The sequence below is a fragment of the Nyctereutes procyonoides genome, unplaced genomic scaffold (genome assembly GCF_905146905.1).
Source record: "Nyctereutes procyonoides isolate TBG_1078 unplaced genomic scaffold, NYPRO_anot_genome, whole genome shotgun sequence".
NCBI lineage: Eukaryota > Metazoa > Chordata > Mammalia > Carnivora > Canidae > Nyctereutes > Nyctereutes procyonoides.
Window position 1 is genome coordinate 10,543,202 of NW_026575132.1, and position 17,864 is coordinate 10,561,065.

Sequence of the window (17,864 nt, forward strand, 5' to 3'; positions counted from 1 at the left end):
TCAATTATTCTATAATTATGGGTTTTGTGAAAAATAATAGAAATTAATGTGTGATTTAAATTTGTTCAGTTTGTTAATAATTTTACATTTAATACTTCCTGTAATGATGAAATATTTAGAATTCTTTGAATATTTTCCTACATGAGATTTTTGTACAACTGAGATAAAATTGATGTTTATACTTATGAAGGATTCTTCCTCATTCAAGTTTTTTCCACTGTTGGAGAGCTAAGAAATAGTGTTTTCAAAGGAGCAACATAAGTCAAATATTTTCCTTTAGATGCCCTAGTAGATATAACTGCTTTACATTTGGCTATTATGGTAGTAGATTTAAAAATTACATTAAAAATATTTTAGGGCAACTTCTGGATGGTTTTAAATCTATTTGTGCTGTCTAAAAGACCTTAATGTATATATATTTCATGGGCTATTATATTCATCAGCATCTCATTAATTCATTGTGGATATAAAAAATGTTTGGAAGAATAAGCTATGAGTGTTTTATGACTTTTATAACTTGAACAGCTAATGAACATGCTAACATTCTTTAGAAGTCAGCAAAAACATTTTGCCTTATAGTATTGGCTGGTTTTAGCTGTCTTCACATTAGTGATCACTTTCTTGCACTGTGAAAATTCTATATAAAGGTAATGAAATATGAAGGTCCACCATATTATTTTATAAAATGTTTTCTTATTTCTATAAACCAAAAACATGGATCACTATTCTTGAGAATGAATTAGGGTCAATGTAAGTTTTTTAAAGTATGCCCAAATGTGTCTTTTAATTTTAAAGATTTATTGATTTATTTTATTTATTTATTTTTTAAAGATTTATTGATTTATTTATTCATGATAGACATAGAGGGAGAGAGAGGCAGAGACACAGGCAGAGGGAGAAGCAGGCTCCATGCTGGGAGCCCGATGCAGGACTCATTCCTAGGACTCCAGGATTGCGTCCTGGGCCAAAGGCAGGTACTAAACCACTGAGCCACCCAGGGACCCCCTATTGATTTATTTTAGAGAGAGAGATTGAGTACACAGGGGGTAGGGGCAGAGGCAGAGGCAGACAGAAAGGGAGAGAGTCCTAAGCAGATTCCTCACTGAGCATGGAACCTGTCACAGGGCTCAGTCCCACAATGAGACCATAACCTGAGCCAAAACCTGAGTCCAACACTCAATGACTGCACCACCCTGGTGCCTCTAAAAATATGCCTAATATGTCTCAAATTAACTTTTTAATTTAAGTGATGGACATTTTTTAGAAACATTTTTATAGGCTTTATATTTTGGTAACTATATTAGAGGTCTGCCTAAGACCACCTCCAGGTTTGGTGATTTGCTAGGAGGACTTGTAAAACTTAGTCTTATAGTCATAATTAAGTTTTGTCACAGACAAAGAACACAAAGCAAAATCAGTGGAGGAAGGTGGTACATGGAGTAAAGTTCAAGGAAACCAGGCTCAAACTTTCAAGAGTCCTTCTCCCGTGGAGTCCCATAGAATGTACTTAATTCTCGCAGAATAGTGACAACATGTGTAAAATGTTAGCTACCAAGGAAACTCATTAGAGACTCATTTCTCAGACTTTTTGGCGGGGGACTGACATGTAGGTACCTTCTGCTAGCAGGTAACAAAATTTCAGACTTCCAGAAAAAAAGCAAGTATTCAGCATAAGCCATATTGTTTATATGGTTTAAGCCCATGATCTGTTCTTATTAGTGAATGATGGGACCCTTCCCAAAATCCAAGTTCCCAGATACTAGCCAAGGGCCAACTTTTCAAGCAAGCCTTTTCTTTCTTTCTTTTTTTTTAATTTTATTTATTTATTCATGAAAGAGAGAGAGAGGCAGAGACACAGGCAGAGGGAGAAGCAGGCTCCCTGCAGGGAGCCTGACATGGGACTGGGTCCAGGGTCTCCAGGATCACACCCTGGGCTGAAGGCAGGCACTAAACTGCTGAGCCACCCCGGCTGCCCTAAGCAAGCCTTTTCTAAGGATAGCAATTTTAGGCCTGATGTGTTAATTCTCTTCTGTACAGTGATATTAATGATTATTGTGAAAGATTCTGAGTAAATGTTACAAAATATATGTAAATACCAAATACAAGATGTAAGTGACTGGTGGTTGTTTTCAATATGAGGAAGAGTAATAAGTATCTTCAAAAACTTTAATTGCCCATTTTATTCACTCTAGACAAACCAGTAGAAACTTTGCACAGGAAATGATTCTATAGCTATCCTGACCATTGTCAGCTTCTGTTCTTCAGGGACGAGTTTTTCATAAGACAGTGGAGATTTAAATCAAAGTATTGTAGTAAGATTGATAAGGCATACAAACTACAGGAATTCATCTTAAAATAGTAATTTAGGCTGAAAAAATGACAAGTTAGTGAGAAATTCTGGCATTATTTTAAATGAAAGGAAGTGTGATTACTTCTAAGTAACTATAGAGTGTTAGGTAGACGTGAATGAGCTTATCTTGAAGATTCATTTGATATTAATACTTTAAGTGTTCATGAGATGCTTCAAAATAATTTATTACAAAAGTCTCTTTTACACAATTTGTTTATGCTTTTGACATACCTTTTCTTCCTAAGTAGAATAAGGTCAGCTTTACCCCATGTGATAAGTCACAAGGAAGCGTTAAATTTCTTTATTGACAATATGTGATAATAGGACCATAGGTTAAAATGCAGGAAAATGTGAATTGTGATAATGGAACTAAATCTATTTGTAATTTGCATTCAGTTGAAGTAAGATGTTTACCACCTTAAGAAACAAAATTGGTTCCAGATATACTCATTGTGTAGTTTAATGTGGATAAACACAGTTCCTACATTTAAGAAACAAAGGATTTGAGGACTAAAATTAAATTGATTACAATGAGTACAGCAGAATAATCTTTAGCTAAATATTCAAAACAAAACTGAAAGATGATGAAAGGATTAAAACTTAATACCAGCAGTGAAAATGAATTGCTATTATGATTTCCAGTCTTATTTTTCACTTATTTCATGCGTTTCTGAATTTCCAGGATTGTTTCTGCACTTCACGAACACAAGTTGAATCACTCAGACCTGAAAAACAGTCTGAAACCAATATCCATCAATACTTGGTAAGACAATGGTTAAGTACAATTAATATTCTTCCTTTGCTTTCCGTAGTATCATAGTACAGAATGTAATTCCTAGTTCTTCCATGTATCATAGTACAGAATGTAATTCCTAGTTCTTCATATCTCTTTCTTTTTTTTACAGTATCTTTTACTGTTTCTTCTTCCTCTAGTTCTGTTACTCTTCAGAAGTTTACGGTTGACCTCTTCTGCCTAAACAGGCTCCCCCTCAGCAGCACCTATTCCTAGGCTCCAGTTGGTCAGATTTCAGACTGTCCTGTAGCTTCAGGTCATGAGAGGCATCAAGCAGGACTGTTGATTCTCTAATTTTTACCTATAGCCCCACACTCCTTCCTGGGCACTAGATGTATCTATAAAATGCCTGCAATTAAACTTTTCAAAGGCATCTCTATGCAGTTTGAGTAAAACTTTAATCTATCAAACTTCTCTGATCATTGTATTTCTTTGGCTAATGAAAACCCATCTACTAAGTCACCCTAACTAGAAACTTAGAAGTTATCCTGTTACTTGTCTCTACCCCCCACCCCAACATCTAGTTATACACCAAGTGTTTTGTGTCTGTCTCTGAAATGCCCTTGAGTCCCTAACCTGCTTCACCTTATCACTGCTACTTCCCAAATCTCATCATCTCTTACCTGAATAATTACAAGTAGACACATTACCTCTACTTTCCTAGATAAACCTCCTCTCACACTCAGATCAGTATTCAACACTGTTACCAGTATGGGCCTGTTTGTGTCACTTTCCTGCTTTAAAACGTTCATTGGTTTCCTGCAGCCTGTAGGATAAAGCCTAAACTTCTTAGTATAATATAAGGACTCTTAATGGTTTGGAATATGTCTAATTTTTTAGTTTCATTTCTTGCTACTAAGCCTTAGCACATACTCTTTTTTTTCTGATTAAAATACTCTTCTTGGACAGCCCCAGTGGCACAGCGGTTTAGCACCGCCTGCAGCCCGGGGTGTGATCTTGGGGACCCGGGATCAAATCCCACGTCGGGCTCCCTGCATGGAGCCTGCTTCTCCCTCTGCCTGTGTCTCTGCCTGCCTTTCTCTCTCTCTCTCTCTCTCTCTCTCTCTGTGTCTCTCTATGAATAAATTTTTTTAAAAATCTAAAAAAATATATATAAAATGAAATACTCTTCTTTTTCTGTCTCCAGAATTCCTCCTCATTCATGAAGAGTTAGCTCAAATATCACATCTCTGAATTGTTTCCTCTTGTACATTTTATTCCATTATGCTCCTACAAATCTTAGACATTCCCAGAAAATGATATTTATTATATTGTCTCACAATAATTGATATACGTGTCTCACTAGAACATGATTCTCATAAAATAGGCATCCTGCTTTTTTCATCTGTATTTCCCCTGGGCGATTCCTGGTATATATTAAATAATAATTTTTTTAAAAGATTTTATTTATATATTCATGACAGTCACAGAGAGAGAGAGAGGCAGCGACACAGGCAGAGGGAGAAGCAGGCTCCATGTAGGGAGCCCGATGTGGGATTCGATCCCGGGTCTCCAGGATCACGCCCTGGGCCAAAGGCAGGCGCCAAACCGCTGTGCCACCCAGGGATCCCTAAATAATAATTTTAAAAACATGCTTGGGAATAAATATTTCTCTGGGGTCCTCCCTTCCTAAATTCTTACTTTATTCTGCAATTCTTAGTACAAAATGGAATCTGCCTTGCAAATGCCTTGTTTTCCTATAAAATAAAGTCATGCCAGTTATTCCTATTTGTAAGTTTATCTTGATCCTATTTTCAGTTGTCTTCATTTTTCTCATTTCACTTTTTACTCACTAATGTTCTTAAGTTTTTCAGTCTTCTGTCCTTTTGTGTAATAAAATATATTATCCAATCCAAGTTTTCATTCAAGAATTACTCTTCAGATTGAGGCAGTCTGCTATTGTCCCCTTACTGTTGCCAAGAGAGAGGTCTTAAACTTCAGGAAACTTCCATAGTTGTGGCTGCCTGTGTGTGTTTGTGTGTGTGTGTGTGTGTTTCTGGGTCTTTTGGGGGGTGGGCTGGTATAAAAATACATTACAAAATTTACCATCTTAGCCATTTTTAAAGTGTACAATCAAATACATTCATAGTGTTGTGCAGCTGTCACCACCAACCTCTATAACTCTTTTCATCATGTAAAACTGAAACTGTGTATCCATTAAACAATAACTCCCCATTCTCTCTCTCCCTCCCAAGTCTCTGTCAACCACCATTCTACTTTCTGTGATTTTTTACTAAGTACCTGGTATTAGTGGAATCATACTGCATTTGTCTTTTTGTGATTGAATTAAATTTCATTTAGTGTCCTCAAGGTTCATTTGTGTTTCCGCATATTGCAGAATTTCCTTATTTTTTAAGGCTGAAAGCTTTCCATTATGTGTACATACCACATTTTGCTTACCCATTCATCTGTTGATGGACACTTGGGTTGATTTGACTTTGTGGTTATTGTGAATAATTATGCTATCTATGAACATGGGTGTGCAAATATCTGATTTCAGTTCTTTGGGTTTACACAGAAGCAGAATTACTGCATCATATGGTAATGCTATTTTAATTTGGGGGGAACCACCATACTGTTTTCTACATTTTGTATTCCTACCAATAGTGCACAAGAATTCCAGTTTCTCTACATCCTAGCCAACACTTCTTTATTTTCTGTTTTTTGATAGTAGCCAACCTAACAGGTACGAGGTGGTATCTCATTGTAGGTTTTTTGTTTTTTGGGTTTTTTCTTCTCTCATTGTAGTTTTGCTTTACATTTCTCTAATAACTAGTGATGTTGAATATCTTGTCATGTGCTTATTGGCCACTTGTATGTCTTCTGTGTGTGGAGAAAGGTCGGTGCAAGTCCCTTGCCCTTTTTTCAGTGGAGTTTTCTTATTTTGTTGTTGAGTTTTAGAAGTCCTATTTATATTCTGGATATTAACACCTTACCAGATATTTACAAATGTAAATATCTCACATTCTATGGGTTGCCTTTTAACTTTGTTGTTAGTATTTCTTTGATGCCCAAAATTTAAAAATTTACATGAAGTCATTTTGTCTATTTTTCTTTTGTTCCTTATACGTTTGCTATCATTTACAAGAAATCATCTCTAAATCGGATGTCATAAAGGGGCAGCCCCGGTGGCTCAGCGGCTTAGCGCCACCTTCAGCCCAGGGTGTGATCCCGGAGAGCCGGGATCGAGTCCCACATCAGGCTCCCTGCATGGAGCCTGGTTCTCCCTCTGCCTGTGTCTCTGCCTCTCTCTCTCTCTGTGTGTCTCTCATGAATAAATAAATAAAATCTTTAAAAATAAATAAATAAATCTGATGTCATAAAGCTTTTGCCCTATGTTTTCTTCTATGAATTTTATTGTTTACGGTATTAAATTTAGGTCCTTGATCCATTTTGAGGTAATTTTTGTATATGGTGTTAGATAGGCATCCAACTTCATTCTTTTGTATGTGGATATACACTTTTCCTAGCACCATTTGCTGAATATACTGTTCTTGTTTTATTGAATGGTTTTGACACCCTTGTCAAATATCTTTTTTTCTTTGTTCGTTTGTTTTCTTATATTTCACATGAGTGAGATACTGTATTTGTCCTTCCCTGACTTATTTCACTTATATTCCCTCTACACCCATCAGTGTTGCAAATAGCAAGATTACATTATTTCTTATGGCTGAGTAACATTCTATTGTGTATATATACCACATATTCTTTATCCATTTATCTATCAATGGACACTTGGGTTGCTTCCATATTTTGACTATTGTAGAGGTGTGTATGTCTTTTTAAATTAGTGTTTTCATATTCTTTGGGTAAATACCCAGGATGGAATTACTAGATTATATCGTAGTTCTTTGTTAACTTTTTGAGGAACCTCCGTACTGTTCTCCCCAGTGGCTATACCAGTTTGCATTCCTACCAAGAGTGCAAGAGGGTTCCTTTTTTCCCACAACCTTGCCAACACTTGTCATTTCTTGTGTTCTTGATTTTAGCTATTTTGACAGATGATATTTCATTTTGCTTTTGATTTGCAGTTCCTGAGGATTAGTGATATTGAGCATCTTTTCATGTCTCCGTTGGCTATCTTATGTTTCTTCGGAGAAATGTCTGTTCATGTCTTCTGTCCATTTTTTTATTATATTTTTTGGGTGTTGAGTTGTATAAATTCTTTATATTTTTGGGTATTAGTAGATATATCTTTTGCAAATATATTTTCCCATTCAGTAGGTTGCTTTTTTGTTTTATTATTACCTTTGCCGTGCAGAAGCTCTTTATTTTGATGTAGTCTCAATAGTTTATTTTTGCTTTTGTTTCCCTTGCCTGAGGAGATCTATCTAGAAAAATGATGCTATGACTAATGTCAGAGAAATTACTACCTGTGCTCTCTTCTAGAATTTTTTTGGCTTCAAGTTTCTCATTTAGGTCCTTACTCCATTTTGAGTTTGTTTTGTGTATGGTATAAGAAAGTGGTCCAGTTTCATTCTTTTGTATGTAACTGTCCAATTTCCCAACACTGTTGAAGAGATTTTTTCCCATTGCATATTCTTGCCTCCTTTCTCATAGATTAATTGACCACATAATCATGAGTTTATTTCTGGGCTCTCTTTTCTGTTCCATTGACATATGTATCTATTTTTATACTAATACCGTACTGTTTTGAATACAACAGGTTTGTGGTGTATCTTGATATCTGAGATTGTGATACTTCCAGTTTTGTTTTTCTTTTTCAAGATTGCTTTGACTATTTGAGGTCTTTTGTGTTTCCATACAGGTTTTAGGATATTCATTCTAGTTCTATGAAAAATGCTGTTAGAAATTTGATAGGACCTTTGATTTGTGTGTGTGTGTGTGTGTGTGTGTGTGTGTGTGTGTGTGTAAAAAAAAGAAATTTGATAGGAATTACTTTAAGTCTGTAGATTGCTTTTGGTAGTATGAACATTTTAACAATATTGATTATTCCAGTGCATGAGCATGGACTATGTTTCCACTCGTTTGTGTCATCTTCAGTTTTTCTTATCAGTGTCTTACAGTTTTCAGAATACAGGTCTTTTACCTCTTTAAGTTTATTACTAGGTATTTGTTCTTTTTGGTGAAATTGTAAATGGTGTTTTTTTAAATCTGTTTCTGCTATGTTATTAGTGTATCGAAATGCAACAGATTTCTATATGTCGATTTTGTGAGTTTATTGAATTCCTTTTTCAGTTTTAGTAGTTTTTTGTCAGTCTTTAGGATTTTCTGTATGTGGTATCATGTCATTTGCAAATAGTAAAAATTTATCTTTTTTCTTACCAATTTGGATACCTTTTATACCTCCTTTTTCTTGCTCCTGATCTTATGCGGAAAGCTTCCAGTTTGTCACCAGTAAGTATGATGTTAGGTGTGGATTTTTAATATATGGCTTTTATTATGTGGAGGTATGTTTCTCTAAACTTCCTTTGTTAAGGGTTTTATCATGAATGGATGTTTTACTTGTCAAATGCTTTTCTGCATCTGTTGAAGTGATCATATAGTTTTTTATCCTTGCTCTTATTGATGCAGTGTATCACATTAATTGATTTGTGAATATTGAACCACCTTGTATCCCAGGAATAAATTCCATTTGATCGTAGTGAGTGATTTTTTTAAGTATTGTTGGATTCCACTTGCTGATTTTTTTTTTTTTTTTTTTTTTTTTTTTTTTGCACTTAGGTTCATCAGAGGTCTTGGCCTATAGTTCTTTTACTTCTGTGGTGCCGTTAGCTGGTTTTGGTATCAGGGTAATTCTGGCCTCATATAATGAATTTGGAAGCTTTCCTTGCCCTTCTTTTTTTGAAATAGTTTGAGAGAATAAGTATTAACTCTTCTTTAAATATTTGGTAGAATTCACCTGTGAAGCCCTCTGGTCCTGGCTTTTTATTTGTTAATTACTGATTCAGTTTGATTGGTGATTCAATATCATTTTTGGTAATTTGTTTGTTCAAATTTTCCATTTCTCCCTGATTCAGTTTTAGTAGTTTATTTGATTCTAGGAATTTATCCATTTCTTATAGGCTTTCAGTTTGTTGGCATATAATTTTTATAATATCCTCTTATAATTTGTGTTTCTGTGGTTTGGGTTGGTATTTCTCTTCTTTTTCTTTTGAGTCTGGCTAAAGGTTTATCAATTTTTTTTTATCTTTTCAGAGAACCAGTTCCTGGTTTCATTGATCTGTTCTTTTTTCTTTAGTTTCTACTTAATTTATTTCTTCTCTAATATTTATTATTTTCTTCCTTCTACTGGCTTTGGGTTTTGTTTGTTCTTCCTTTTCTAGCACCTTTAGGAATAAGGTTAGATTGTTTATTGGAGATTTTTCTTGCTGCTTGATGTGGACCTGTACTGCTATAGTCTTCCCTCTTAGAGTAGCTTTTGCTGTATCCCAAAGATTTTGGACTATTGTATTTTCATTTGTTTCCACATATATTTTCATATCCTCATTGATTTCTTTGTTGACTTATTCATTGCTTAGTAGCATGTTAATTAACTTCCATGTATTTAGTTTTTTCCAGGTTTTTACTTGTTGAATTCTGGTTTCACAGCATTTTGGTCAGAAAGATGCATGATATGATTTCAGTCTTTTTGAACTTGTTGAGGCATGTTTTATGGCCTAACATGTGATCTGTTCTGGAGAATGTACCATGTGCACTTGAAAAGAATGTGTATTCCGCTGTGTTAGGATGGAATGTTCTGAATATATCTGTTAGAAACATCTGGTCAGTGTGTCATTCACAGTTACTCTTGGGGTACCTGGGTAGCTCAATTAAGCATCGGACTCTTGATTTTGGCTCAGGTCATGATCTCAGAGCCCAGAGATCAAGCCCCATGTCGGGCTCCATGCTGGATGCAGAGCCTGCTTAAAATTCTGTGTCTGCCTCTCCCCCACTCTTTCTCCTTCTCTTAAAAAAATAAGAAAATTAAAAAAAAAGGAAGAGAAATAAAAACAAAGTCACTCTTTCCATGTTGATTTTCTGTTTGGATGATCTATGTATTGAACAAAGTGGGGTGTTAAAGATCTCTGCTATTATTGTATTACTATTGAGTTTTCTTTTGTGTCTGTTAATAGTTGCCTTATGTATGTATTTGGGTGGTCCGTTTTTGGGTACATAAACGTTTACAATTGTATATCTTCATTTTGGATTGTTCCCTTTATTATTATATAGTGTCCTTCTTTGTCTCTTGTTACACTTTTTGTTTTAAAGTCTATTTTGCTTAACATAAGTATGGCTATGCCAGGTTTCTTTTCACTTCTATTTGCATAATATTTTCCCATCCCTTCACTTTCAATATGCATGTGTCTCTAGTTCTAATACGAGTCTCTTGTAGGAAGCATAGATGAGTCGTTTTTTTATCCATTCAGTCATTCTGGTTTTTTTTTGTTTTGTTTTTAAGTTCAAGTTAGTTAATATACAGTGTAATATTAGTTTCAGGTGACGATATAGTGATTCAGCAACTCCAAACATCACCCAATGCTCATCACAACCAGTACACTCCTTAATCCTCATCACCTATTAAAGCCATCCTCCAATCCACCTCCCTTCTGGTAACCATCAGTTCTCTGTAGTTAAGTTTCTTGATTTGCCTCTCTTTCTTTTTTTTTTTCCCTTTGCTTGATTGTTTTGTTTCTTAAATTCCACACATGAATGAAATATATTTGTCTTTCTCTGACTTATTTCACTTAGCATAATGCTCTCTAGCTTCATCCATATCATTGCAAATGTCAAGATTTCATTCTTTTTTTATGGCTAACATTCCATTGTGTGTGTGTGTGTATATATATCGCATCTTCTTTATTCATCAGTCATTGGACACTTGGACTGTTTCCATAAGAAAACAAGCATGGCTATTATAGGTAATGCTGCTATAAACATTAGGGTGCATGTATCCCTTTGAATTAGTATTTTTGTATCCTTTTGGTAAATACCTAGTATTACAATTGCTGGGTCATAGGGTAGTTCTGTTTTTAACTTTTTGAGGAACCTCCATAATGTTTTCCAGAGAGGCTGCACCAGTTTGCATTCCCACCAGTGCAAGAGTGTTCCTTGTTTTTTGTTTTTTTTGTTTGTTTGTTTGTTTGTTTGTTTTTACTGCAGCACTTTATTTTCCTCACACAATGATGCATTGCTGGGGCCTAATCTCACGTGACAGTAGAAAACCAAAATTTGTTGTCATCTCTTAAAGAACTGAGAATTGTGTACAAAAACCTTACCTAAATTAAAAGGATGAATAAATTTAGTTATAAATGCAAACCGTTTTCCACCTCAAGGCAATTAACCACCCATGGTGTTCTGGTAGGTGCATGTCTTGGAAAAATGTCTTTTTAAATTAGATTGTTTTTGGTTGTTGGGTTGTGTAAGTTATTTTATATATTTTGGATACTAACCCTTTATCAGATATATGATTTGCAAATATCTTCTTCCATTCCTTTAGATTGCCTTTTAATTTTGTTTCCTTCACTGTACAGAACCTTTTTATTTTGATGTAGTCCCAATTGAGTATTTTTGCTTTTGTTTCCCTTGCTCAAAAGACATATCTAGAAAGAAGTTGCTACAGCCAATATTAAAGAATTTACTTCATTCTTTTCTAGGCTTTTTATGGTTTCAGGCCTTTCATCCATTTTGAATTTATTTTTGTATATGGATAAGAAAGTCATCCTGTTTCATTCATTTGTATGTTGCTGTCTAGTTCTTCCAGCACCATTTGTTGAAGAGATATTATTTTTCTCATTGGATATTCTTTCCTGTTTTGTCAAAAATTAATTGATATATATTTGTGGGTTCATTTCTGGGTTTTCTGTTCTATTGATCTATGTGCCTATTTGTTTGCCATTATCATACTGTCTTGGTTATTATAGCTTTGTAATACAGCTTGATGTCTGGAATTATGATGCCTCTTTGCTTTTCTTTTTCAAGATTACTTTGGTTATTTGGGTTCTTTTATGGTTCCATATAAATTTGAGAATTGTTCTAGTTTTGTGAGAAATGCTGTTGATATTTTGATAGGGATTGCATTAAATGTGTAGATTACTTTGTACAGTATGGACATTTTAAAAATATTTTTTCTTCCAATCCATGAACATGGAATGTCTTTCTATTTCTTTCTGTTATTTTCAGCTTCTTTCATTAATGTTTTATAGTTTTCAGAGTATAGGTCTTTCACTTCTTTTGTTAGCTATATTAATATTTTTGGTGCAATTGTGAATGGGATTGACTCCTTGACTTCTCTTTCCACTGCTTCATTATTAGTATATAGAAATGGAACAGATTTCTGTTTGTTGATTTTGTATCCTGCAATTTTAATGGTTTCATTTATCAGTTCTGCCAGTTTTTTGGTGGAGCCTTTTGGGCTTCCTATATATAGTATCATGTTATTTGCAAATAGTGAAAGTTTTACTTCTTTCTTACCGATTTGGATGATGCCTTTTTTTTTTTTCCACTTGTCTGTTGTGGCTAGGACTTTCAATACTGTGATGAATAAAAGTGCTGAGAGTTGACATCTCTGTTTTGTTCCTGACCACAAAGGAAAAAATCTCTGTTTTTTCCCCATTGAGGATGATATATTAGCTATGGGCCTTTATTATAGCCTTTATTATGTTGAATTATGTTTACTCAAAACCCATTTCTTGAGATTTTTTTTATCATGAATGGATATTGTACTTTGTTAAATGATTTTCTGCGTCTGTTGAAATGATCATATAGTTCTTATCCTTTCTTTTTTTAATGGGCTGCATCACATTGATTTCTTTGTGAATATTGAATCACTCTTGCATCCCAGGAATAAATTCCACTTTGATCGTGGTAAATGACTTTTTTAATGTATTGTTGGATTCTGTTGTTAATATTTGTTGAGGATTTTTACATCTATGTTCACTAGATATATTGGCCTGTAATTTTTTTGTGGTGTCTTTAGCTGGTTTTGATATCAGAATAATGCTGGCCTCAGAGAATAAACTTGGAAGCTTTCCTTGCTCTTTATTTTTTTTTTGGGGGGGGGAAGTTTGAGAAGAATAGTTATTAACTCTTCTTTAAATGTTTAGTAAATTCGTCTGTGTGGACACCTGGGTGGCTTCGTTAAGCATCTGCCTTTGGCTCAGATCATGATCCTGGGTCCTGGGATCTAGTCCCACATTGGGCTCCCTGCTCAGTAAGGAGTCTGCTTTTCCCTCTTCCTCTCCCACTGCTAATGCACTCTCTCTCTCTCTTTCTTTCTCTCTCAAATAAATAAAATCTTTTCAGAAAATCATCTGTGAAGCCATCTGGCCCTAGACTTTTGTTTGTTGAGAGTTTTTTGATAACTGATTCAATTTCTTTGCTAGTAATTGGTTTGATCAAATTTTCTATTTCTTCCTGGTTCTGTTTTGGGTAGGTTATATGTTTCTAGAAATTTATCCATTTCTTATAAGTTGTTTAGTTTTTTGGCGTGTAGTTTTCATATCTTCCTTTAATTGTATTCTGTGGTGTTGGTTGTCATTCTCCTGTCTCATTTGTGATTTTTTTGAGTTCTTTCTCGTTCTTATACATCTGGCTAGAGGTTTCAATTTTGTTGACTTTTAAAAGAATCACCTCCTGGTTTTGTTGATCTGATCTGTTACTTTTTTAGTTTCTAATCATTATTTCTGCTCTAATCTTTATTTTTCCTTCTTCCTTTTGGATTGGGGTTTTGTTTGTTCTTCTTTTCCTAGCTCCTTTAAGTGTAAGGTTAGATTCTTTGAGACTTTTCTTGCTTCTTAAGGTAGGCCTGTATAGCTATAAACTTCCCTTAGACTGCTGTAGCTGCATCAGCAAGATTTTGGACCTCTATGTTTTCATTTTCGTTAGTCTCCATGTATTTTTCTATTTCCTCTTTGATTTCTTTGTTTATCCAGTCATTATTTAGTAGCATGTTAATTAATCTCCATGTACTTGTGTTCTTTCCAGATGCTTTTTTGTGTTTGACTTTTGGTTCACAGTGTTGTGGTTTGAAAAGGTACATGGTGTGACTTTGATCTTATATTTTAGAAGCCTATTTTGTGGCCTAATATATAATCTCTTTTGGAGAATGTTTCATGTGCACTTGAAAAGAATGCATATTCTGCTATCTACGATAGACTGTTCTGAATATATCTGTTCAGTCCATCTGATCCAGTGTATCACTTAAAGCCACTGTTTCCATGTTACTTTTCTATCTAGATGATCTGTCCATTGATTTAAATGGGATGTTAAAATTCTCTACTGTAATTGTATTATTGTCATTTTTATGCATTATTAACTATTTTATGTATTTGGGTGCTCCCTTGTTTGCATAAATATTTATAATTGTTATATCTTCTCGTTGGGGTGTCCCCCTTTATTCTTATGTAGTGTTCTTCTTTGTCTCTTTGTACAGTCTTTAATTTTAAAGTCTAGTGTGCCTAAGTATTGCTACTTGCAGGTTTTTTTTTGACATTCATTTGTATGATTGTTTCTCCATCCCATCACTTTCATTCTGTAGGTGACATTAGGTCTAAGATAAGTCTTTTGTAGGCAGCATAGAGATGGATCCTATATTTTTTATTAATTCTGACACTCTGTTTCTTTTGATTGGAGTGTTTAGTCCATTTATATTCAAAATAATTATTGATATTAATTTATTGGCATTTTATTACTTGTTTTCTGTATATTTCTGGAGCTTTTCTTTGACCCTTTCTTGTCTTCTCCTCTTTTGTATTTGTTGAGTTTATGTATATTTGGATTTCTTTCTCTTTATTCTTTGCATACTTATTAGTGGTTTTGATTGATATATTATTACCATTAGGTTTATTTATAATCTCTTTGGCATATAGCAGTCTATATTAAGTTGATGGTCATTTAAGTTTGAATCCATTCTTTTCTCCTCCCCACATTTTTCGTATCTTATTTTTTATCTTTTTTTATGGGTTCCTTGACTTAATTTTTACAGAAATGTTCATTTTTACTGCTTTTATATTTCCTATCTTTATACTATCATTGTTGGTCTCCTCTTTCCCTCAGAGTCCCCTTTAATATTTCTTACAGGGCTGGTTTAGTGATCTGAAACTCCTCTAGTTTTTGTCTGGGAAACTCTTTATCTTTCCTTCTATTCTGAATGATAGCCTTGTTGGATAGAATATCTTGGCTGCAAATTTTTCCCATTAAGCACTTTGACTGTATCCTGCCACTCCATTCTGGCTTGCAAAGTTTCTGTTGAAAAATCTCCTGTTAGCTTTATGGGTTTTCTTTTGTAACTTTTCTGGTCTTGTTGTGTTTAAGATTTTTTTTCTTAATTATTGTATTTTGTTTCTGTTTTTTTAAAGATTTTATTTACTTATTCATGAGAGACACAGAGAGAGGCCGAGAGACAGGCAGAGATGGGAGAAGCAGGCTCCATGCATGGAGCCTGATGTGGGACTCGATCCCAGGACTCTGGGATCACACCCTGAGCCAAAGGCAGATGCTCAACTGCCAAGCCACCCAGGCGTCCAAATCACTACATTTTATAAATTTAATCACAGTATGTCTTGGTATAGCCCTTTTCTGTTGATTTTGATGGGAATTCTCTGTGCTTCCTGGATCTGGAAGTCTATTTCTTTTCCCAGATTAGGGGCTTTTTCAACTTTTATTTCTTCAAATAAATTTTCTGCCCCCATTTCTCTCCCTTCTTCTGGGGCTCTTATCAGATGAATGTTACTACGTTTGACAGAGTCACTGAGTTCCCTTTCTATTCTCTGTTACATCATTCTTTCTCTCTCTCGTCTACATAATTGTTTTCCATTACTTTGTCTTTTATGTCATTAATTTGTTCCTCTGCTTCTTCCACCTGGTGTTCATTGCAGCAAGCATGTTTCCAATCTTGTCTATTACAGTCTTCATCTCTGATTGATTCTTTTATCTCAGTAGTAAGGGTCACACTCATGTCTTCCACTCTTTTCTCAAGCCTAGTGAGTATCCTTATGAATGAGCATCGCTTTAAATTCTTCCTCAGGCATGTTACTTACATTACTTTTGTTTAGATCTCTGGCCATGGCCTTATGTTGTACTTTCATTTGGGATAAATTCCTGTTTTCTCATTTTGTCTAAGTCTGTGACTGCGTATGTGTGTTAGAAAAGACAATTATGTCTCCTGTTCCTAAAAGTAATGGCCATATGAAGGAGATCATGTAGTGCCCAGGGCTTGGTCCTTCTGGGAGTATCTCTGGTGTGTGTTGCCTGCACTCTGCTGTTGTGTTTTGGCTCCTTTGTCCTTTGGGCCAGTCATCTGCAGAGGCTCTTCTTGCCTGCTCTGGGCAATGTTTGGTCTTTGGCCTGGATGTGGTGAGTTCCAACTAAGTATGCCCTCATCTGCTTATGAAATAAGACCTGTCACCACCTCCCTGAGGCCTGGCAAAACTCTCTGGTCCACCTTGTGTTTTTTTTATTGCACCATTTAGTCCATTTACAGTCAGAATAATTACTGAAAGGTATGCACTTACTGCCATTTTGTTAGTTATTTCACGGTTGATTTTGTAGTCCTCCATTCCTTTCTTCTCTTGCTCTCTTCTTTCATGGTTTAATGGCTCTTTTTATATGCTTGGATTCCTTTGCTCACTTTCTGCATGTTTATTACAGGTTTTTGAATTCTCATTACTGTTAGGTTTATATATAACATCTTAATGCATATAGCAGTCTATATTAAATTGATGGTTGCTTAAGTTTGAACCCTTCTAAAAGCACTAAAGTTTTATTCCTTCCCACACCTTCTACGTATATGGTCTCATAATTTATGTATTTTCATTTTGTGAATTCTTTGATATTTATAGATGTACTTAATTTTACTGCTTTTGTGCTTCCTACTTTTTTTTACTCTAGTTTATGGCCTTTCCTTTCCAGAGAATCCCTTTTAACATTTCTATTTCTAGTAAGACTGGTTTAGTGTTGATGAATTCCTTTAACTTTTGTTTGAGAAGCTTTTTGTTCTATTCTGAATGATAGCCTTGATGGAGAAAATATTCTTGGTTGCAGATTTTTTCCTTCAGCACTTAGAATATATCATGTCACTTTGTTCTGGCTTGCAAAGTTTCTGCTGAAAAATCAGTTGATGGTCTCATGGAATTTCTCTTGTATGTAACTGTTTTCTTGCAGCTTTTAAAATTCTCTTTTCTATCACTACCTTTTGCCATTTTAATTATTATATGTCTTTGATGTGGACCTCCTTGGGTTGCTTTCACTGGGGATTCTCTGTGCCTACTGGATCTGGATTTCAATTTCCTTCCCCAGATTCAGGACATTTTCAATTATTATTTCTTCAAATAAGTTTTCTGTCCCCTTTTTCTTCTCCTTCCAGGATCCCAATAATGCAGTGTTATTGGGCTTGATGGTGTTGCTGAGTTCCTTTAATCTATTCTCATCTTTTTGCTGTTCAGCTTGATGGCTTTTTATTTCTCTTACAGGTCACTGATCCAGTCTTCTGCCTCCTGTAGTCTACTATTTATTCCCTCTAGTATATTTTTGAGCTATTGTGTTCTTCATCTCTGCTTAGTTCTTGTTTATATTTTTTGTCTCTTTGTTGAGGATCTCACTGAGATACTCCATTCTTTTCTCAAGTCCAGTGAGTATCTTTATGACCATTACTTTAAATTCTCTATCAGGCATATTATATCTGTTTTGTTAGCTCTTTTGCTGTGATTTTGTCCTGCTCTTTCATCTGGGGCATATTCCTCTGTCTCTTCATTTTATCTTACTATTTCTATGTGTTAGGAA

General features: G+C 34.9%; 1 protein-coding gene across 4 annotated transcripts in view; it reads left to right on the plus strand.

Annotated features, from left to right (window-relative positions):
* Positions 1-17,864, plus strand: part of STRADB (STE20 related adaptor beta) — a 35,752-nt gene that overhangs the window by 5,531 nt on the left and 12,357 nt on the right. For all 4 annotated transcript variants that reach the window (XM_055345605.1, XM_055345607.1, XM_055345606.1 and 1 more), the window contains exon 3: positions 3,033-3,113. In XM_055345605.1, the coding sequence (XP_055201580.1) occupies positions 3,033-3,113 (81 nt within the window). The remainder of the gene's footprint in view (positions 1-3,032; positions 3,114-17,864) is intronic.